A 23,855-nucleotide genomic window follows, 5' to 3' on the forward strand; every position below is an offset into this window, starting at 1 on the left:
CTCAGTTGGGATTTAACACCATAAAGAAGAAGAAGCAAAAGGATGATGATAAAGAGAAGAAAAAAAAGTTGTTCCTTGTTATGGTGATTATAAAACGAAGCCAAACTTTGAACTTTCAAGTGCCCAAGACTGGAGAATCTGACAACAGTGCGCGTTGAAAATCAATCAAATGACTTGCTTGCTGGTGGTGACCAATGGTTCTCAAGTCTTGTGCTCTTGAAAATTTGAGGCGTGGCTTCGTTCTATAATCACCTTAAATCTTTCTTTAAAAAAGCAATGGTCAGCGTGACCCACTTCCTTATAGTTATTTTTAAAAATATGACCTATCTCATGATGCAAAGTAAATTTATGTGATTATCGTTTTATTATTCCATATTTCATACATTAAAATTGTAACCAAGAAAACTTAAACTATTAATGACTAGTGGTCCCGGCAAACTTCGTCTTGCCATCAAGTAGGCTGTTGGAAAACGTCAAGAATTCCCCCATATAAAATGAACCTTACTCTTTTTCCGTTTTCTCAATTATTCCAGAGAGTTTCCCGAACTTTTTCCTCGCACAAACACGTCGCATCCCATGTGGAGTGTAACGGTGAAAAACTTGCGTCAATCCGTTGACCCGTTCTCAAGTCATTTCGTGACATACAAACTCCACTCCATTTTTATTTATATAGATAAATCGCATCAATTTACCATATTGATTGATTAGAGTCTGCAATCCACCTAATTTACGAACTTATACGAATGAATAATCTTAATGCTAATCAAAGCTCCTAAACATCAATACTGTCCATTATTATGATGAAATTGTGTATTATCCAGGCAAAACTGCAATTTTATTTTAAAATTTGTAAAATATTTTGTCTAAGAAAATTATTCCGTTTTTGTCAACTGAAAACTGCCGATCGTGTTGATAAAAACGGAACATACCTGTAATATATATATATATATATATATATATATATATATATATATATATATATATATATATGTATATATATATATACTGCAATTTTATTTCTTAATTATGTCAACTACTTTCTTGTTATCGTCACAGCTCGAAAATTGTCTAACTTCAATTTGTGTTTCAGAGATAGGGATAAACGAGTGATATTTCTGAATGCCTTAAACTGTTTTGCATTTGAAAATAGTTGGTTAAGTTCTTGTGCAATGATATCATATTCCTCAGTAATTGAATAACAAAAGAAGATTTGTGTAAGCTGCTCTTCTTTCCGATTTTGAGCCCAATCATATAGTTCCTTAGCATTTTTTATCGGATGTTCACGTTCTTTGGCAAGACTAGCTCTGGTAGCCATGCGTTTTGATGCCCCTCCTATGGCATCGCATGGCCCTTTTCCTTTATTTCGATTTTTTTTTTCAAAATTTGTAAAATTTTATTAAATTATAACTTTTTTGTCCATAATTCTTCCATTATGAAACATTGTGCAATAAATCACATAGTTTGCCCCTAAAACATGTCCAAAAATAATAAAAATCACAGATGCATTTTCAAAGAAAATCGATTTTAATTTTTTTTTTATTAAAAAAATCTGTCATTATTTTTTACTGTGCATATTTTTTTTCCAAATAGTCCTAAACAATACTATTGTACCGCAAAATATATCTAAAAATTAAAAACATCAATGTTGCGGTTAGCTTCAAATTTTCATTTGAAAATATCGTTTATATTTTTTACCGTGCACTCTTTTTTCAATACTTAGGCATAAATGTTTTGATCAAACGATAAACCGTTAAGCTACGATTCGCTCAAACAAAATTATTTTTTTCTGGAATGGAGAAACACGAAACATGCTTGAAAAGGGCCTATTTTTCTTTTTTATTTGAAAATTTTATATAAATAAAAAAAAACAATTTACACCGTCTTCAGCCAAAGGCTGCACAGGCTGAACACAATCACTAACATAAGGCAACGGACAACACGAAACACCCAGTGGCCCAGTGATAAATTTTTCGTTTGACGAAAAGTTTCCACTGACTGGAGCGGGAATCGAACCCGCACCTCGTGGCACAATACGCCTAAACGACTGACGCCGCTAACCGCACGGCCACGAAGCCCCTATGAGTATATCTCGAAATTGATGCAACCTAGAAAAAATTTACCTAGGTACTTTTCGATTGCAATTTTTCTGTACTTTCAAATAATCACATAAAAAATTATTGTTTGCCCTTATTTTGATTTGTTTTTCAAAATTTGTAATTTTTTAAAAAATCATAACTTATTTGGCCATAATTCTTCCATTTTGAAACATTGTGCAATAAATCACATAAGTTGTCCCCTAAAACATATCCAAAAATAAAAAAAATCGAAACTGCGTTTCTGGAGAAAATCGATTTTAAAATTTTGTTTTGAAATAAAAAATAATCTGTATTTTTTTTTACCGTGCATATTTTTTCCATATAGTCCTAAGCAATACCTACAACTTTGTAGAAGATCTCAAATCGATTGGACAAACCATTTTCGAGTTACAGTTTTTTAAAGATTTGCTATGCATTATCCGATACGCCCTTCTCAAAAATAAGGCGAGGATCAAAATGGCGGTTTGAAAGTGCATAATGGTATTTTTGGTCATAAAGAATCTGTATGCAAATTTTCAGGCGATTCAAAATATACAAAAATAATCAGGTTTGCGAAAAGGCGTGGAACCGCTCTACTGCATTAACCGTTCGGCCATGAAGCCCATCACGATAGCTAGTTACTATATAACCCAATGTAAAATTTCGATAGCACCTTAAGCGAATTAAAATTTGATTTTTTGAGCAGATTTCTCTTTAAACCCTGGTAAGCATTTTCAAAAATTTCCAGGTAGGATTTTGGAATTAGATTCTTAACAGTTTTATTCACAGGTTCACTGATTTTTGTTAAATTTTTTCTCAGGCATTCTCGCTGCATGACCAGCCCACTTGTTTATGCCGATAGGTGATACACAGAACAAAAATCCTTTTTTCTTCAGATGTGGAGCAGCTCGTTTGAATAATGCACCAGCACACGCAAGAGCAACTAAAAGTATTTGACTCACACAGAGTTTCTGTAGTCAATGTCGGCTCGCATTCTTTCTATTATGGAATGCATAGCGTATATTAAAGCAAACCATAATAATAGAAACAAACCAAGCTTAAAATCTTAAAAATCAACGTTCTATGGTGTTTCATGAAATAAGCTACGAATTTCAAGTAATTCTCGAATTTCTCGTATTCTAGTGAAATTCATAAGTGTCAACACGACAATAGCTATAGAAATTAATGACTCATCGGCTTCTTCGATACGCTGTTCATAGACATGACAAATGCGAACACAGTCTAACATTTTAAATCAGTGGTGCTCTGCTCAGTGGAGTATATTGAGTGTTATATTAAGTTTTTAATAAAGGTTGCAGTCCGCATGAAATAATAAAAATATTCTTGTGATCCCTAATTAGATTTAAGAGTTTTCAAACTGGATTCCTAACGGGAAAAGGGCTATATAATGCTGAGAAATTTCAGCGAATTCTTAAGAATACTGAGCAAAATCTGGGTTTTCCTATTTAATTTTGTAATTTTGTAATTATTTCTCGAGGAATTTTAAATCCATATTTCTATGGAATTCCTATCGAAGACTAAGTCAAATTATGACAGTTCTTTCGTGTACATCAATTGGTTTCAACTGTTTCGGTGGGCCCATCTGACTGTACTCAATAATTTCATATGAAATGACTTAAATACCAGGCAAGAAACATAATTTCGATGAGCAATTTTCGCAATACCGATTATTGTGAAATTTAACCCGTATAGGCCTGAGTGAAAGCAAAAATACTGAAACCCTCACCGCTCAGCGAATTCTTAACAAATTCAAATGATTTTTTGTCAGTTCACTGGCCCGCATATCTAGAAGTAGCCAGAGGAACTCGGAAATATTCCTGTGGCCAGAGTTATTCCGGTAGGTCACTGGGCCACGTCGGGTAAAAAAGGGCTATATTTTGGGACATGCCAAGTTACCTTTATTTATGTGCAATGACAATCATTTTAATTTGCATAAACAATTAAGATTTGATATTCAACATCATTAATGAAGAGTTTTGCACCGTTTAAAATATACCAGATGTGGCCACTCGGACGTAATGCCCGGAAGAACCGGCTGTAAATTTTTTTGGATACTAAACCGTTACAATTCTCGAAAAGTAGAAATCGAATAAAATTGTGCACTAAAATGCGTTCCCATAACTTTGACACAGATGCTCAGATACAAATTGGCCACTTTATACTGACAAAAAATCATTTGAATCCATTAAGAGGTAAAGGTTTTAGAATTTTTGCTTTCACTCACTTTTTTTTTATGTTTTTTCTTTGGAAAAATCATGTTTGAACATTTTCTGTAAGATCGTTTCTTTTTAAACGTTTAATATATTTGTATTTTTTCACTACCTTGAGGAACTGACCAGATCTTATATAAAGGTCACTTATGCAATTGTTGTTTTTGTATGATTCATGTGTAGAATACACATAAAGTTTATAAAACATCATTGAAGATATTTCAGCTATGAAAAGAGTCTTGATCGTCTGCTAAAATAAATATGACGGATCTGCAGATTTATCACAGAGTTCTATCATTGAAATAAAAAAATAGGTTCCGATTTTGGCACGGTTCCGTTTATGACAACTGAACATTTTAACTTTGTTGCAAAAGCGGAATCCTACTAAAACATAGGAATCAACAAGTTTCTGTCCTACTTTAGAACTGCTCAATAATTTACAACTAAGAGTGTTTTGGAAAGCCCAAGCAAGACGGGTCGTTTTCGGGGTGCCGAGAAGTTTTGCTGTTCGCGCTGTGTGAGTGCGAAAAGATATTCGTGTACAGACGAGGATGGATTACCAACTGGTGAGCTCGTTTCATGCTTATGATAACACATTTTTTCATGAAAGCGTTACTTTTTTTTTTGTAATATGCAATCAAACTTTGTATGGTTCGTCACTATAAGTGTCGGCATTATGCCTGTTTTATACAATTCTAATAAACATAACATTTTTGACATTTCTTAAAATATTTTTTGAATTGTTTGACATCATGAATGTCGACGTTTATTTTAAAACTTCTACCAAAGACTTTTCTTCTTGAGGCATAAATGTTGTAATTTTCAAACAAACTATGTATGGTTCGTCACTACATGTGTCGGCATTATTCCTGTTCCATATAATTTAAAATATACGCATATATTTTTCTCTTTTCGCCATTAATAAAAACTTCTTTTGAATGGTTCGACATTATAGATGTTGACGTTTATTTTAAATCTTCTACCAAAAACTTTTTGAAACAAAACTAAAAACTAGCTTAAAGTATAAATCGTATTTTTCCTCCTTGTCCATGGATCGCATCATCGACCAGAGGTGACTCCCAGATCTTTTCCTTCTTCACTAATAAACACCCTTCCCGTAGTGATTGTGCAGATGCAGAGGTATTCTCGGTCTCTAGAAGCAACAATCATTACACCCTAACATTCCTTTCCTATCCCAACTGACTGTAAGGACTTGGCCGGCGCCGTTATTGATCAATAATATTAGATCTGCTAAAATTGCACTCCGAGAGTAAGCGGAAACTCCCATCCCTTATTCATTTGGATCGCAGTGCAATTATTACCAGTTCCGATCAATCACGGAGTAGCAACCATTGACATGTACAGTCAGTCTATGCTATGCTATGCTATGCTATGTCAAATCAAGCATAAATATGAAATATTTCAGGTGGTGGTGTGGGTTAATCAATATGAAAACCTTGAAAAGTTTCACAGCAAAAATAATGCGCTCTCGGGCTAGGCATTGGATATATATAGAAAGCGTTGTGTTTGGATGGGCATCTAATTCTTCCGAAAGAGGTGCACTTTACGAAAAAGGACAACGTGATTATTGAGCTGAAATCGAATTCAGGTTAACTTCTGCGTTCATGAGTCCTCTCATGGCGTAGGGGTAACGAGCCCTAATTAGAGATCAGGGAGTTGTGAGTTCGATTCTCACTGAGAAGACGTGTAACTTTTTCGCAAAACTTCACACCAATTTGTCCATTTAATTTAGTTGCAAATTATATGTAATGTTTAGCTTTTCGGCAGTTGTTAATACTGGAGGGCAGCTAGTCAAGCTCAAGGTCTAAAAAATAATACAGAAGTAATTTAACAAGGAAAATCCCATGAAATAAATTCATCTCGAATACAGAAGTTATAAGTTCAGGAGAAACCGATTTTTGCTCGAACTACCAATGAAAAGCGAGAGACAGTGATGTGTTAAAATAAATCAGACAACCTGAAGGAAAATTGAATGCAGCTTTCACACCAGGTTATAATTGCTAAAAGTTGAATGCATTTCTAAATTGTTTATTCACAAGATATTATAGCAATTTTCTCAAATTGAATATATTGTTTACATCTTATCAAAATATTAACACTCTGCTTGTCTTTTTCCTCCCACCTTCCCACCAGGTCGAATGCAAAAAAGCCCAGCCCAAAGAAGTGATGCTCCCGGCGAACCTGGCGAAAACGCGCACCGCTGGACGTGGGACATACGGTGAGTTAGTAGTGTATAGTGGAGCCGGTCCGTCCGCCGCTGCGGCCACTGCTGCTGCCGCCGCCGCCAACGCAGCCGCCCTGTCCAGCGCCACCGGAGGCGTTACGGGTGGCATCGGGGCGGGACCGTCCAATCCGAATGCCGCCGTCGCCGCACATGGAGCTGCTGCCGCGGCCGCAGCAGCTTCGTTGCGCTATGCTCCTTACCCATTGCCCGCTACGATCACGAGCCAGCAAGCGGCGGCAGCTGCAGCCGCTGCAGCCGCCGCTGCTGCAACCACCACCCACATTTTGCCGCTTTCGGCCGCCGGTAATCCGGCGATAATTCAGTACGCTAACTCGCAGTCGCTGCTAGATCTAACCTACAAACGGCTTATTGCGGCCAATGCAGCCGCCGCGTCGCTGAGACCTCATCCACAGGTGGTCCACAATCAACCCCGAGCCACTGCTACCCTTACCTATCCCATTGGGGACCTCCTGGGGGCTCAGGGTCTGGACCTGTCCGCTCTGTATCCGCTGCAGGCAGCGGCTCTTGGCCTCTGACATCCAACCACCACCATCATTCAGGTTCAGCGACCTCAGTAAATTGGGATAGACCAGAATGACAACAACCATATCAGTATTGTAGTATTGTAGGCCATTTGTGTTGCCCTGAGTAGAACTCACAGTTTGTTAGGTTTTCTGTTTTTATTTCTAGAGTAGATTCATGGTTTGTCTGAAACCGTTATGATCGAAAAAAAAAAGTTGACCGTTATTTCTGCAACTAACTCTATTTTGTTAATAACGAATCCAGACACACCATGATAGAACCATCAAATCTTTCAGTTAGCACAAGCAAAAAAAAAACACGGAACCAATGATACAACAAAACTCGTAACGGGAAAGACTGCAACGCCAATACAGTAGTTTCGAGAGAAAAATAAAAACCCAGTAGATCAAAGAGGTAGTTGAACCCAGGTAGAAGCCAACCTTTATCAGATAGAACCAAAACTAAGAGAGATTACAGGAACAAACAAGAAAACATTCCAAAAGCACACCGTAGCAAACAGTCAGGTTCAATTCGCGCGAAGAATGATGGTGCTGGATTGCGGTCGAGGGAGAGCCTACCCCAGCCGGCAAGGAAGTCAATTAAGATTCGGTTCGGTCGATTGTATTCCAGTTTGAAAGTTTTTTGAAGTTTGCTTTTCCGGCGCAAGGAAGTAATTTTTCCCAGCGAAGACGACCACGGGAAATGCGATTTTTCAGACACAGGTACGCGCGGACAGGTCAGGGTTCGGGTCTTTGTTTCGAAATTTTCCCACCCACCTCTCACTTTCGTTCGCTGCTGATGCCGTGTTTCATTCAGCTGTTGATAAATCGGTGAAGTGGAAAACTTTTTTAATCATTTTCTTGAGTGTTTCCTTTTGCGTGTGTGGAAGGAAGGTCCGTTCCTTGGAGACGTTTTGCTTCGAATGATTTTGATGGAGAAGGAGAGCTATATACATTAGCTGTCTGGTGGTGGAGACGCAGTTTTCCCGACTGCTAACTTTTCACGATTCGATTTTTGTTTTCTTAAATGAGAAATGGGAAGAGAAGAACGCTTGTGAAGGTGTTTTTAACCACTTGAGGATGGTAATAATAAGTAAATTAAAATATTTGATTTTGATGCTTTTGAGGCGAGCAATAGACGATTGTTGGAGAAGTAAGTCTATGTTGTGATTGTAGCTATAGAGAGGTCAGTAAACTGAGTATGCAATTAAAACTCATTCAAAATGGATTCTGGATTGAAAATCCTTTGCATAAAATATGTAGTATTGAACAAACCGTGACCAATCGAGATAAAATAGGAACTCGTGGAGGTTCTTACTAAAGTACTCACGATGTTAGCAAACTTTATTGTACGGAAAGATTAATTGTATCCACACTTCAAATTTCAAAGATCTGGAACATGGCTTTGTTTCTTAAAATCTCATGTTATATATAATTAATACATTTTGTTATGTGAAGCGTAGTTTTCCATATTTGGACTCATCAGATTGTTTATCGATCTCAACGAGAAAAACTACTCTTATTGAATTCTTGTTATTCCCAAGTAACATTTGTAGCTGAATAATAGTTGATTCAGCCAAAATCTTGTATATACAGCCTCTTTTTTAACTATTATTCAGCTACCAACGTTACCTGGGTTTACATATACATCCCAACTGGAACAGAGCCGAGATATAGGCTTCGAGTTCTATAAGCAACACCACAGTTAATGACGAATTGCTTTTTTTGCTACAGCTGCAATTTATGCATTTCATGTATCATGTGGCAAAATCTTTAAAATTTGAAAAAGGAAAATATCCAGGACCGTACCAGAAATCTAGCCATGTTTCTATAAGGATGGCTTTGCTTCTACAAGGGTAAAGAAGAGTGCTGTTATTGACCTCATCAGTAGTATTCAGAATCAAGATGTGTGAAAGATTGCTGTTAAAGTGCATTGCGGGGCAAATGATCACACCTAACTCCTCGCAAAGGATATCCATTGAACTAATACCATTTAAGATTCGGCTTGTAAGGCAAAATACCTTCAAAACTTAGTACACTTTGCATGAATGAGGAGATTATGAAAATACATAGGGTTTCTTTCCCCCTCGCTAGAGGGGACTCGCTAAAGAGCACTAATTTTCAACCTGCAAGAGCTATGTGCCTATTTTCGGATTTGCATACAAAGTAGGTCAAAATCGTATAAATTGGTTGCAAATTGGCGTCTATATATACGGAAGATTTTAAAATTTTCTATCGATGAAATTTTGAATTTTTTGTTCACATTCAAGCCATATTTCGTGCTAAAATTTATAGAAATCTAGTTTTGCCATATATTTCTGTCCAATTCTGGAAAATTTTTGATCATTGATCGATCTTAGCATTCTTGAGAACAATATAATAGTAGCGGTTCTACTTTACCAACTGAGCCATGGAAGGCTCGAGAATGAAAAAAATAAGTGAGGTATTTCAGAAAACTTGCTAATGTGTCACTTACACCTTAGCAATACGAAAATATATGCTTTTACTCGAGAATAAAAGTTTCGCTAACAAAATACAGTTAAAATAATCTGTAAGAATTTATCAAGGATTTATTTCGCTTTTTAATCCATTTCTAGTAGTTTTCTTTGTTGGTTTAAGCCCAAAAACATTGTTTTCTGAATTTTGAGATTTTGTCACACCACTTGATTTAAACTCAAATTTTGGGTATATTTTGTTTTCCTTGTCTCTCTCGAAATGTTACATTGAAACAACCCTAGTGTTAGCACTTTTAAAAAAATAAAACCCCCGGTAGAAAATCGTCGGTAAAGTTAACATCAAACATGATCAAAAGAGTCAAGGTCCAAATTCGGACCAATTTTTTAATTTAAAGTTTAAATATGTTAAGCCTTTATTTGAGAGGAAAAATTGCCAAAATAGTAGCAGAAACACGCTTTGTCGTGTTATTTAATAAAATGAAAATTTTATCAGTAAGTTTAGAACCTTGTTGAACAATTTCCAGATATTAAAAAACGGTTTAAAACAAAACGGCTCTATCATATTTTCGTAGTAGTGTGATTAATTTGTTTATTTTTATATTTGTGACCTAATATGGTGTCAAACCCATACAGTGTTGCCAGGAGAGTTATTTTCTTGTGTGTTTAAAAAGACCCACTGCAAACTTTTGCCTTCAATCATTCTATATTGGAAACAGTTAAGCTACGTAGAAATCCAAATTTCAGTTTACCAAGAACCCCCGTTAGTTTGACCACTTTTCATTTGGTACCCCGCTCATTAGAACACCGTTAAAATTGAAAATTTTATCTAATTTCGAATACAAATTAAATGAATTTTCTAATGAACTCTTGAGATCACTGTGCGAACCACTTATTGAACAATTGATATTTTTTTTTTCTGGAAATCGATGTTCAAGAATACAAGCTTATGTTTGCCACTACAGTATTTTTGCCAGGGTCATGGTTTTGAGAGCAATTGTGTCTCATGGGTTTGATGTGTCTTTATTTTTGGTTAAATTTTATTGAAAAATTAATACAAAGGTCTAAAAAAGTTTTTTTTTATAGGAAGTAGTTACCCGAGCAGAAAAAAGTGCTACTGAATACCAAATTAAGGTTTTCCATGCCAAATAATGTTCAATAATTACAACCTGAATGAGGTATGAATGAGCCCTGCATAAGAGGTAAAATACCTCAAATAATATCTCAAGTGAATTCTACAAACACCAAACAAATAATTAGATCAGGTATTGTTATACCTGAATAATACATGATGGATTTTCATTTAAAAGTGAAATATTTCAATAGTAGTTCAAAACCTCTAGCAGGCCTCAATAGCTATCGAATACAAAAATGAAGTATTTTTAATTGTTTAATTTTTTTTCGAATACCATTATAATACCAAATTGTGGTATTGACAACTGAACAATACCTTTTTATGGTATGATACCAATTTATGGTATAGATAGATTATTGCGAGTTATTTGTTACTCCTTGGGAATTTTCTTTGGTTATAGACAACTAAGATGAGTACTAGCTCATAGGTTTTCAGCAAAACAGAGCCGCTTATCACAGTTATATGAAGGTTCAATCACGGCTGTCCAGAATGAGTCGTTTATTCTAAAATATGTTTAAGTCTCCAGCGCCCCATGTATAAATCTATGTTGTCATTTGACATGGGCGAATCTTCGAGACAAGGCCGGAGAAGAATCTCACCTGATCGTTGACGTTTTAGAAGCCTTCATCATAAAGTTATTGAATTAAATATGTGCATGATACAATTTGAGGGTATGCTTCTAATTCCTCTCTAGTAAAAAGAAAGCAACGGATAAAAATCATGTTCAAAGCGAAAAACAAAGTCCAAACAGGTTAAACAATACAAATAATCAATGAAATTGTTGTTAAGGATACAATTTCCTTTTATAAATCATCATGTAACATGATATGAAGACTTTCGCATATGTCATGGGCCATACAGTATAACATAATAATTCAGATCGATTCTTTATTTTGAAAAGATAATATAAATTTATTGAATTTGCAACAATTTACAGGAGTGATTTTCTAGCAGCTTAAAGGGGGCCGTAACTCTGGAAAGGTTGGGATCCACTGATATCGATTTCAGGCCATATTATATTTTGGTTTGGTATGATATGTGACAATTTATATAACCTGCACAGTACAGTGCGGCTTATTTTACAAAATCTCTCAATGTCAACAATTCGAGAGCTCTTCTGAATTCAAATCACATAAAGTTTGAGCCAAAGGTATAAAGATTTAGAAGAGGCGCAATTTTTAAGTCATAAAATATGTCCTCCAACGTAGTTTTCATAATTTTGCTGTATTCTAACCAATCTAGAAGTGAAACATGAAGTTAGTTTCAAATCAAAACAAGTCCTAGTTGAAAGGAGTTTCTTCAAACATTCTCTTAAAAAAAATACGAATTACGCTGAAATTTCAACGTAATCTCAACAGCTGAAGGTTCGGTGAGAAATCACCAAATAATCTGTAAAATTGAATTATTGATCAAATCTTGAAAAAAAAACTCAAAAATGGTCCGACCGGGAATCGAATGCCCGATCAATCGATTAGAAGGCAGGCTTGCTACTACTAAGATAGCTTTCACTGCTTGATAGTGGTGTGCAGAAACTGAAACAAAAGAAGCTCAAGGCTGCCTGTACGGCTGTCAAATGATTACACAGAATGCTGACAACAAACTATTCGTTTGTATTTTACAGGATTACAGTAAATTTGTATGTTTTGACGGAATTTCCTTTTCCGGAAAAAATAGTGGATTTCGAGGATTTTGTCGGTAAAATATAAGATTCCACAATTTCAGTGACTTCTCTGAATCCATAGGAGGACTCTCCCGATCCTGAGAAGCATTCTCTCCGAATACTGAGAAAGATTCTTTCTGAATCCTGAGAAGGATTCTTTACAAATCCTAAGAAAGAAAATCTTTCTCATCTCGAATCCTGAGAATCTCTAAGAATCCTGAAAAGGATTCTCTCTGAATCAGGAGAAGCATTCTCTCCGTATCGTGAGAAAGAATTACTCTAAATCCTGAGAAGGATACTCTCCAGATCCTGAGAAGGATTTTTCCTGAGAAGAATTCTCTCAGAATCATGAGCAGGATTCCCTCTGAATCCTGAGTACATTCTTTCCGAATCATGAGAAGGATTCTCTCAGAATCCTGAGAAAGATTTTTCCTGAGAAGAATTCTCTCCGAATCATGAGAAGGATTCTTTTTGAATCCTGATAAGTATTCTCACCGAATCTTGATCAGGATTCCCTCGAAATCCTGAGAAACATTTTTTTCAGAATCCTGAGAAGCATTCTCACCTAATCCTGAGAAGCATTCTGTCCGAATCATGAGAAGGATTCTCTCCGAATTATGAAAAGGATTCTTCCCGAATTTTGAGAAGGATTCTCACCGAATCTTGAGAAAGATTCTCACCGAATCTTGATAAGGATTCCCTCCGAATTCTGATAAGCATTCTCTCCGAATCCTGAGAAGCATTTTCTCCGAATCCTAAGAAGGATTTTCTCAGAATCCTGAAAAGGATTAGCTCCTAATCCTGAAAAGTATTAGCTCCTAATCCTGAGACGGAATCACTCCGAATCCTGAGAAGGATTCTCTACAAATCCTGAGAAAAAATTTTTCCTGAAAAGAATTCTCTCCGAATCATAAGAAGGATTCTTTCCTAATCTTGAAAAGGATTCTCTCCGTATCGTGAGAAATAATCTCTCTAAATCCTGAGAAAGATTCTCTCTGGATCCTGAGAAAGATTTTTCCTGAGAAGAATTCACTCCGAATCATGAGAAGGATTCTTTATGAATCCTGATAAATATTCTCACCGAATCTTGATCAGGATTCCCTCGAAATCCTGAGAAACATTTTTTTCAGAATCCTGAGAAGCATTCTCACCTAATCCTGAGAAGCATTCTGTCCGAATCATGAGAAGGATTCTCTCCGAATTATGAAAAGGATTCTTCCCGAATTTTGAGAAGGATTCTCACCGAATCTTGAGAACGATTCTCACCGAATCTTGATAAGGATTTCCTCCGAATTCTGATAAGCATTCTCTCCGAATCCTGAGAAGCATTTTCTCCGAATCCTAAGAAGAATTTTCTCAGAATCCTGAAAAGGATTAGCTCCTAATCCTGAAAAGTATTAGCTCCTAATCCTGAGACGGAATCACTCCGAATCCTGAGAAGGATTCTCTACAAATCCTGAGAAAAAATTTTTCCTGAAAAGAATTCTCTCCGAATCATAAGAAGGATTCTTTCATAATCTTGAAAAGGATTTTCTCCGTATCGTGAGAAATAATCTCTCTAAATCCTGAGAAGGATTCTCTCTGGATCCTGAGATGGATTTTTCCTGAGAAGAATTCACTCCGAATCATGAGAAGGATTCTTTATGAATCCTGATAAGTATTCTCATCGAATCTTGATCAGGATTCCCTCGAAATCCTGAGAAACATTTTTTCAGAATCCTGAGAAGCATTCTCTCCTAATCTTGAGAAGCATTCTCTCCGAATTATGAGAAGGATTCTCTCCGAATTATGAAAAGGATTCTCTCCGAATTCTGAGAAGGATTCTCACCGAATCTTGAGAAGGATTCTCTCTGAATCTTGATAAGGATTCCCTCCGAATTCTGATTAGCATTCTTTCTGAATCCTGAGAAGCATTTTCTCCGAATCCTAAGAAGGATTTTCTCCGAATCTTGAAAAGGATTAGCTCCTAATCCTGAGACGGAATCACTCTGAATCCTAAGAAGGATTCTCTACAAATCCTGAGAAAAAAAAAATTTTCCTGAAAAGAATTCTCTTCGAATCATAAGAAGGATTCTTTCCTAATCTTGAAAAGGATTCTCTCCGTATCGTGAGAAATAATCTCTCTAAATCCTGAGAAGGATTCTCTCTGGATCCTGAGATGGATTTTTCCTGAGAAGAATTCACTCCGAATCATGACAAGGATTCTGTATGAATCCTGATAAGTATTCTCACCGAATCTTGATCAGGATTCCCGAGAAACATTTTTTCAGAATCCTGAGAAGCATTCTCTTCTAATCCTGAGAAGCATTTTCACCGAATCTTGAGAAGGATTCTCACTGAATCTTGATAAGGATTCCCTCAGAATTCTGATAAGCATTCTCTCTGAATCCTGAGAATCATTTTCTCCGAATCCTGAGAAAGATTTTCTCCGAATCCTGATAAGGATTAGCTCCTAATCCTGAGACGGAATCACTCCAAATCCTGAAAAGGATTCTCTACAAATTCTGAGAAAAAAATTTTCCTGAAAAGAATTCTCTCCGAACCATAAGAAGGATTCTTTCCTAATCTTGAAATGGATTCTCTCTGTATCGTGAGAAAAAATCTCTCTAAATCCTGAGAAGAATTCTCTCAGAATCATAAGAAGGATTCTTTCCGAATCTTGAGAAGGATTCTCTCTGAATCATGAAAAGGATTCTCTACGAATCCTAAGAAAGATTATCTCTGAATCCTGAGGAGGATTCTCTTCGAATTCTGAGAAGGGTTCTCTCCGATTCTTGAGAAATATTCTCTCTGAATCCCCAAGCTCAAGCCTGCCAGAATGGCTGTCAAATGTGTTCACCGAATGCTTTTACCAAACTGTTCGTTAGTATATCACAGGATTACAGTAAATTTGTTTATTTTGACGGATTTTCTTTTTCCGGTATTATCTAGTATTCATTCGGATTTTTTCGGTAAAATAAAAGATTTCACATGAAAATCTGTAATTATACTGTATAAAGTTCGATTTCGGTGATTTTCCTTTTCCTCACTTTTCTTACTTCCTTTTCCTCATTTCTCTAAAAATAACATCTATTTTTGACCATAAATTCATCTTAACCGAACCGTTCTGCAAGATTTTGAAGCTGTATATACAACAAATTTAATTTAAAAACTGCTTTTACTTAGTTATTCGACAAAACTAGCTAAATACATGATTTTTCATGAAAAAGAACGAATTTCCGCAGAAAATTACATTTTAACTTTTATTGACTACGAACTTTAGGTTATTTATTTGAAGTTAATGAAGCATCTCTTAACATTAACGAGATCAAAAATATGCATACATTTCAATTACGGCAGAAAAATTGTCATAAAAATCATTGAACTTGTTCTCATAACATTTATACAGCCATAACATGAAAACCGATCTAGTGGGTCACCAAATTCCGTGTAAATTTGCTATTTTGTTCATTATCCGAAATATGGATACACGTGTTTTTGGGTTTTTTTATTAGGGTGACCATTTCCAAAATAGGGTGACCAGAAAAATCACGATTTTGCAAAAGTTGCACTAATTTGATTCATTTTTTACAAGAAAAAAAAATATTGCGTTAAATTATGCTACTAGTATTGGGGTTACAGAGCCATACCAAACAGAGCATTATTGCAAGGAATGAAACATTGAGGTTTTTATCAAATAAATACTTGTGCTCTCATCTAACCTATGCTGGCGAGCAAACAAACACAAAACTTTTCCAACAAAATTCAACCAAAACGGGATCAAACGTCTATGTGTCTTCTCTTCCCAAACATCCTTCCTCGTTCTAACTTCATCACAAGTTCCCCCACTGCTCCACCTGAAAGATGATGGTCTCAGCGACAAGAGAATCGAATATGAAAACCCAAAATCTGTGGCTGGTGGTTGATTACTCATCGCGTTAAAGGTAGTCCATTTGAAAGTCCAAATGTCAACCTAATTAGCACTACCTTGTAATCAATTGAACCAAAAGAAAAGGACGAATAAGAAATAATCTGTAGAAATTCCTTACAGAAAAAAAATAAGCATAAAAGTAAAAAACACACACAAATATTAACCAAAAGCACTCGCGCAATGAAGAGGAAGATTTATCTTGGGCTAAGCGAGTAGATTTTCACTCGCACAATTCGGGGAAGGGATATGATAAAGCTTGAAATTGTTTGTTATAATGATAAGTTTAGTTTCCAATATGTTAGCATAAAAGAGCTGTTGGTTCAAAACGTCACTATTGCAATCTTAATCACTCTGCTACATCGAAAGGGCTCTGGATAGCACAAAGAAGGGACAATTCCAAAATAAACCACTGTGATTAGCAGTAATTCCCTTTTTGTGCAATCTAAGTCCTCAATCTAATATCAGTCAGTGTCTCCGCTGGATTTGATCCCTCAGAGAGAGAGAGAGAGTATATATCAATCTAAATTTAAGTTAACAAAATTTCGATGATAAGAAGCGCCCAAGAAACGTTAAACACTGTGAAATGGAATGCAAGCGCAAATTACGTTCCAGTTCGTTGTTCGTCTATGTGTGTGCGTGTAAATAAATAAGTTAACAAAAATCTCGAACAAGAATTAAACCCATCATCCCCTCCCACTCCTGAGGAAGATAAAAATAAGGATGACGACGACGAAGACGACAGAGACTAATGTGAGAACGTTCGTGAGTAAACATGGGTCCGTTTCGTTTCGACCCCCCACTCGAGAGAGAGAGGTTTTCCTCCCTGTTTGTGTTTACTCTTCTTGTTCTTTTTCTACGCGGGAGGAAAATCGGTTGGATGAAAAGACGAAAGAAAAATAAGAGTAATTGTAAGCTTGATCCCGCTCGTCCTCGCCCCAACACATCCCCCAAGGCGATATGTATGTAACGTTTACACGTAAGCAAGTAAGGTTAAGGTGATAAAACTGTTGGTGTGGTAATTTGAACGTGAGATGCTTCCAAGAAAGGGGGTGGGGGACGACGCCAACTAAAGTGAGGGGAGATTTATCCTTCTGAATTGTGTTAGCACTTAAGCAGGGAATGTAAATTGGGATGGCGAAAAATAACGAAATGGAATTCTAGGAACAGAAAAGGAATGCAATTGTGTGTGCGCGTGTATGCGAGCAAGCAAGTGACCAAGTTCGTGTAAAACAAGAATCTCTTATTAGGGAAAGTAAGCTGCTGCTGCTGCTGCTGTTGCCCTCCATTCGGTCGGTCCGATGTTCAGTTCAGTTGTACTTTTTTATGATTCTATTCACCCGCGCGTATTTCTCAAAGCGGTACAACAATGCTCTAAACTACTTTTATTGCAACACTCGTCGTCGTCGTCGAGATGATAAAGAGGATGGAATGTTTTTTGTTTGCTAATGGACCCGGTGCAAATAAAAGTGCAAGATATGGATCATGTCTGGGAGCAGTGCAATTTCGAAGAAAATGCGAGTTGGGAGTTGGATAGGATGTATTTCCAGCTTCAAGACTGCATGCTAAAGGATTAAAAGATCTTTACTGATGTTGTCCAAATTCTGAGGAAAAATGTTCCTATAATTCTCAAATCATTTGTTCTATGATTTTTAGAAGTTTTTGAAAATTTCGTCTAAGATTTCTGTAAAGAATTCAACAATGAGAAGAAATAATATCAGAATGGCTGTCAGCGAATCCTGAAAAGTTAGATTCCTCTCAGAATTCTGACACGGATTTGTTTCAGAATCCTAAGAAGGATTCAGAATCCTGAGAATCCTTAGAATCCAGAGGAGGATTTTTACAAGAAAGGGATTCTGTTCTGAATCCTGAGGAAAAATTTTTTCGGAATACTGAGAAGGATATTTTTCTGAATCCTGTGAAAAATAACATTCAAAATCCTGGGAAGGATTCCTTTCAGAATGCTAAGAAGGATTTCTCTCAGAATCCCGAGAAGGAATTCCCTCAGAACCCTTAGTTAAATTTTTCTAAGAATCCTGATAGGTATTAATCTCAGAATCTTGAGAAGAATTAGTTTCATAATTTAAATACAGGATTCGTTTCAGAATCCATAGGATAATTCGTTTCAGAATCCTAAGGAAAATTCTTTTCAGAATCACAAGTAGGATTCGGAATCCTGAGAAGTATTTGTTTCAAAATCCTTTGAGGAATTTCAGTCAAAATCCTGATGAAGATTCCATCCAGAATCCTAAGAAGGATTCCTTTTAGAATCCCCAGAATGATTCTGAATCTTAAGAAGGAGTTCTTTTAGAATCCTGAGAAAGGTCCATCTGAATCCTGAAAGAAGCCTTTCAGAATCCTGAGAAGGATTCTATTTAGAAACCTGAGAAGGAATCCATTCAGAATCCTTAGAAAGATTCCTTCCAGAATCCTGTAAAGGATTCCATTCAGAATCATAAGAAGGATTTCGCTCGGAATCCTGAGAAGGATTCCTCTCAGAATCTTTAGAAGGGTTCCTCTCAGAATCCTGAGAAGGATTCCTCTCAGAATCCTCCGAAGGATTCCCCCCAAAATTCTGGGAAGGATTCCTTTCAGAATTTCGAGAAAGATTCCTCTCAGAATCTTGGGGAGGATTTCTCTCAGAATCTTGGTCAGAATTTCTCTCAGAATCCTACAAAAATTGTTTTCCAGAATCTTGAGAGAAATTCCTCTTGAGAAGGATTCTTTAAAAATCCAATAAAAGATTCCTATAAGAACTCTGAAAGAGATTCCTTCAAAATTCAAAGAATGAATGCATTCTGAACCCTGCAAAAAATTTTTTAGAACCCTGGGAGGATTCTTCTCGAAATCTTAAGAGGATTCTTCTCCGAATCTTGAGAGGATTCTTCTCCGAATCTTGAGAGGATTCTTCTCAGAATCTTGAGAGGATTCTTCTCGGAATCTTTAGAGGTTCCTTCTTGGAATCCTTAGAGGATTCTTCTCGGAATTCTGAGAGAATTCTTCTCGGAATCCGGAGAGGATTCTTCTCGGAAACCTGAGAGGATTCTTCTCGGAAACCTGAAAGGATTCTTCTCGGAAACCTGAAAGGATTCTTCTCAGAATCCTGAGAGGATTTTTCTCATAATCTTGAGAGGATTCTTCTCAGAATCCTGATAGGAATCTTCTCAGAATCCTGAGAGAAATCTTTTCCGATTCCTGAGAGAATTCTTCTCAGAATCCTAAAAAAAGTCATCTCAGAATCCTGAGGGGATTCTTCTCAGAATCCTGAGAGGATTCTTCTCAGAATTTTGAGAGGATTCTTCTCAAAATTCTGAGAGGATTCTTCTCAGAATTCTGATAGCATTCTTCTCAGACTTTTGAGAGGATTCTTCTCAGAATCCTGAGGGGATTCCCCTCAGAATCCTGAGAAGATTCTTCTCAGAATCCTGCAAGAATTAATCTCAGAATTCTCAGAATATTCTTCTCAGAGTCTTGAAATAATTCTTTTAAGAAATCTTATAAGATTCTTCTCAGAATTAGAGGATTCTTCTCTGAGTACTAAGATGGATTCTTCCCAGGACCCTGAGAAGATTATTCTCAGAATTCTGAAAGGTTTTTCACAGAATCCTGACCAGATTCTTCTCAGAATTCTTTAAAAGATTCCTCTCACAATTCAGGAATTCAAAAATTTCTCTCAGAATACTGAAAACGATTCTTCTCAGAATCCTGCGAAGGTTTCCTCTAAGAATCCTGTGAAGAATTCCTCTCAGAATCCTGAGAAGGATTCCATTTAGAATCCTGAGAAGGATTCCATTTAGAATCTTGAGAAGTATTCCTTTCAGAAACCTGAGAAAGATTCAACTTTAAAGCTTCTAGGAATAAGCTTACAGTAGCTGTTGAGAGATTTTTCCTTGAAGAACCTTACTGTAACTTTAGGGAAAAGCTTTTTGAAGCTTTTGAAGAAGATTTTTGAAGGTTCTGGAAGAAGCTTTTTGAAACTTCTTATGGGAGAAGCTTTTTAATGTTTCTGGGAGAATCATTTTGAAGTTTCTGGAAAAAGCTTTGGTCAAGGAGAAGCCACTTGAAGCTTCTGGGAGAAGTTTTTTGAAGCTTCTTAGTTCTTAGCTTTTTAAAGTTTCTAAGTGGAGCTTTTTGAAGCTTCAAAGAGAAGCTTTTCAAATTTTCTGGAAGAAGCTTCTTGAAGCATCTTGATGAAGCTTTCTGAAGTTTTTTGAAGCTTATTGGTGAAGATCTTTCAAGATTCTCGGAAAATCTCCTTGATTCTTCCAAGGGAAGCTTTTTTTTCTGATGTTGCTAGGAGAAGATTTTTGAAGCTTCTAGGAGATTTTTTTTTAAGCTTCCAAGAGAAGATTATTGAATCCAGAAAAAGCTTTTGGAATCATTTTGGTGAAGCTTATTGAAGCTTCCAGGAGAAGCTTTTCGAATTTTCTGGGGGCAGCTTTTGAGTCTTCTGGGAGTAGCTTTTTGAAGCTACTGGGCGCTTCTGAGAGAAGCTTCTGGGCGCCTCTGAGAGAAGCCTATTGAAGCTTCTGGGAGAAGCTTTATGAAGCTTTTAGGAGGAGCCATGTGATGCTACTAGGATAAGATTTTCGAAGCTTCACGGAGAAACTTTTTGAAGCTTATTGAAGCTTATTGGAGCAGCTTTTGAGTCTTCCGAGAGTAGCTTTTTTAGTTCTTAGCTTTTAAAAGCTTTTAAGTGAAGCTTTTTGAAGTTTATAAATGAAGGTTTTTGAAGCATCTTAGAGAAGCTTTTTGAAGCTTCTAAGAGAAGCTTTTTGAAGCTTCTTAGAGAAGCTTTTTGAAGCTACGGGGTGAAGCTATTTAAATTTTCTGGGAGGAGCTTAGCTTTTAAAAGATTATTAGTTCTTAGCTTTCCAAAGCTTCTAAGTGAAGCTTTTTGAATTATCTAAGAGAAGCTTTTTGAAGCTTCTAAGAGAAGATTTTTGAAGCTACTGGGTGAAGCTTATTAAATTTTCTGGGAGAAGCTTTTTGAAGCATCTTAGTGAAGCTTTTTGAAGCTTTCAAGATTCTGGGGATAGCTCTTTGAATCTTCCAGGAGAGGCTTTTTGAAGCTTCTGGAAGAAGCTTTGTGGTGCTTTTAGGAGAAGCTCGTTTGCACTTCTGGGAGAAGCCTTTTGAAGCTTTTGGGAGAAGCCAAGTGATGCTAGATTCTTAGAGGAATCTTTTGAATTTTCCAGGAGAAGATTATTTAAGCTTCTAGAAAAAGCTGTTGGAAGCTTTTGGTGAAGCTTTTTGTAGCTTCCAGGAGAAGCTTTTCGAAGCTTCTTGGAGCAGCTTTTGAGTCTTCTGGGAGTTGCTTTTTTGAAGTTTCCAGGAGAAGCTTATTGAAGCTCCCAGGAAAATCTTATCTAAGCTTTCAGGAGACGCTTTTTGAAGCTTCTAGGAGAAGCTTTTTGAAGCTTCTAGGAGAAACATTTAGAGGATTCCAGGAGAAGCTTTTTAAAGCTTCCAGGAAAAGCTTTTTGAAGTTTTTTGTAGATTCCAGGAGAACCATTGTGAAGCTTCTGGGAGAAGCTTATGTGTTTTCAGGAAGAAGCTTTTTATAGCTTCTGTGAAAAGCTTTTTGAAGCTTATTGGAGGAGCTTTCTTAAGCTTCTGGGAGAAGATTTTGGAACTTTCTGGAAGAAGCTTTGTGAAGCTTCTAGGAGAAGCTTTTTGAGGCTTCGGTTGAAGCTCTTTGAAGCTTTTGAAAGAAGCTTTTTTTCAATCTAAAGTTTCTTAACTGCTTTCGGTCTATGCAAATATTTGTAACCAATATCTTGATCTATCTTCTGGAAAGTACAATCACCAAAAGTCACTGTAGTGAGACATATCAAATCTACTCGTATGATGTGGTAAACAGAATATTTCCTACTTCAATCGCAACTAGGTAAGGAATTCGATCCTCATAAGTCAAAAACTTTTCCTGGGATTAAATTACAGCACTTATTTTGTCCTACTGCATGTTCTGTTCTGATTCAAGCTCATGCCGAGTAGTTTTCAGTTTTTCCCGCTTCAAGTTTCTGCCAAGCAGCGATAATCTTACCTTTGTAAGTATGCCGAGAGAGGGAAGTAACTTTCATTTAATCACTGGCGTTTTTTTTTCTTTTAGAGAAATTTTAATCGCATTCTTTCTTCGGCCAAAGTAACGCCTTTCAAGTGGCTTCCTCCCCTTGAAGAAAAGCATTAAATCTGTTTCCAAGTTTTCATTTGCTCAGGTAGGAAAAAAACGTCCTCGCCAACAACGATCATCCCGAATATCTCCGATTTTGACAGGTTAATCTTCTTCCGCAAAACCAAGAAAAAAAACCAACCGCACAAAAACCCCGGAAAACAAATCCTCAGAGCCGTCAAAATCAATATCAATCGCACTCGGATAACAGAAGCTATCGCAAAGTTTTCGGTGTTGCTTCGCAAATAAAAACAGGAAACTCGTAGGAGAGGTTATGTAAAAAAAATATTTTCATCCTCCAGCACATGTGTCACCCAGAATTCCGGATTTTTCAGGCGACATCATTCGTCTCCATTATTGGAAACAGAGTCTGTCAGGGTGCGAGTGTTGTGCTCTCACTCGGATGGTTGTAATTTTTCAAAGATTTTGTTTGCGCAATCTGAGCTGTTCGGTACCCGATCAGAAAGGTATAACAAAAAACATTCAATAATATCAATAATTGTAATTCATATCAACCTTTGCTATATTTAGATATTTAGAAATAAAATTGGTGCGAGGACACTTATTATTTATATCACAATTATAAAAACATTTGTTATGGGTATAAGAAATACACGCGATATAATCGTTTCTTTAAATAATGTATCCAATTTGTAACTACTTTTGTTATAATTTTGATTTACCACATTCAATTTTATTATTTTTCTGATAAAACTATATCAACACTTGTAATTAATATGATACCATTACAATTTTGGTTACTTTCACACCTAACCGGCAATAATTCACATCAAATTCTGTTATAAAATCTGTTTTTAAATAACATCATTTGTTATGACTGCGTTATAACTTTCAAATCGGGTTTCCGGCGCAAAATATGACAGTAATGGAAATGGATCGTGGCGACGGTGCCACTTTTCCGGTTTCCACCATTGCCATATCACAGCCGACCCACTCAAATTAGCCGATATCAAAATCGCATTCATTTTAATAATATTTTTCAAGAGCATTGTAAACACTTGCGGTGCACGAAATGAGAAAAAAAAATAATGGAATTATGCATATCGTGATTGAAGAGCAGCAGTTCAGTATGTCGCATAATTATAGCAATTAACAGTGACAGCAGGGCATATCTGCTAGATTCAATATTATTTTTAAACAATTCAAGAATAGTGTATTCAAGAGCAAAAAATACACTGCTTCAGATCCTGATTTAAAATTGTCCAATACAACTCCCCAGAAGCAAATTGAAAACATTCCATCACCTGTCATTAATTTATCACCTTCAAAATGTAATAATGAAATGTGTAATGCACTGGTACCAAATGGAGGGCAGTAAGCGCCGGTCACCCGACAAATTAATGTGTATTCATGGTAATCTAAATGTAATCAGAGCCTGCTAACTAACGTAACTAATGTCATCCGTGCTTGTAAATAATTACTTGAGCATACACTT

The 23,855-nt window shown here is 36.4% G+C and overlaps 1 protein-coding gene across 5 annotated transcripts in view; it reads left to right on the forward strand.

The window, feature by feature from the left end:
- The window catches only part of LOC5566288 (RNA-binding protein Musashi homolog Rbp6), a 1,418,593-nt gene that overhangs the window by 1,259,135 nt on the left and 135,603 nt on the right, over positions 1-23,855 (forward strand). For all 5 annotated transcript variants that reach the window (XM_021840840.1, XM_021840841.1, XM_021840842.1 and 2 more), the window contains one exon: positions 6,461-6,545. In XM_021840840.1, the coding sequence (XP_021696532.1) occupies positions 6,461-6,545 (85 nt within the window). The remainder of the gene's footprint in view (positions 1-6,460; positions 6,546-23,855) is intronic.

Source organism: Aedes aegypti, chromosome 2 (assembly GCF_002204515.2).
Source record: "Aedes aegypti strain LVP_AGWG chromosome 2, AaegL5.0 Primary Assembly, whole genome shotgun sequence".
NCBI classification, from domain to species: domain Eukaryota; kingdom Metazoa; phylum Arthropoda; class Insecta; order Diptera; family Culicidae; genus Aedes; species Aedes aegypti.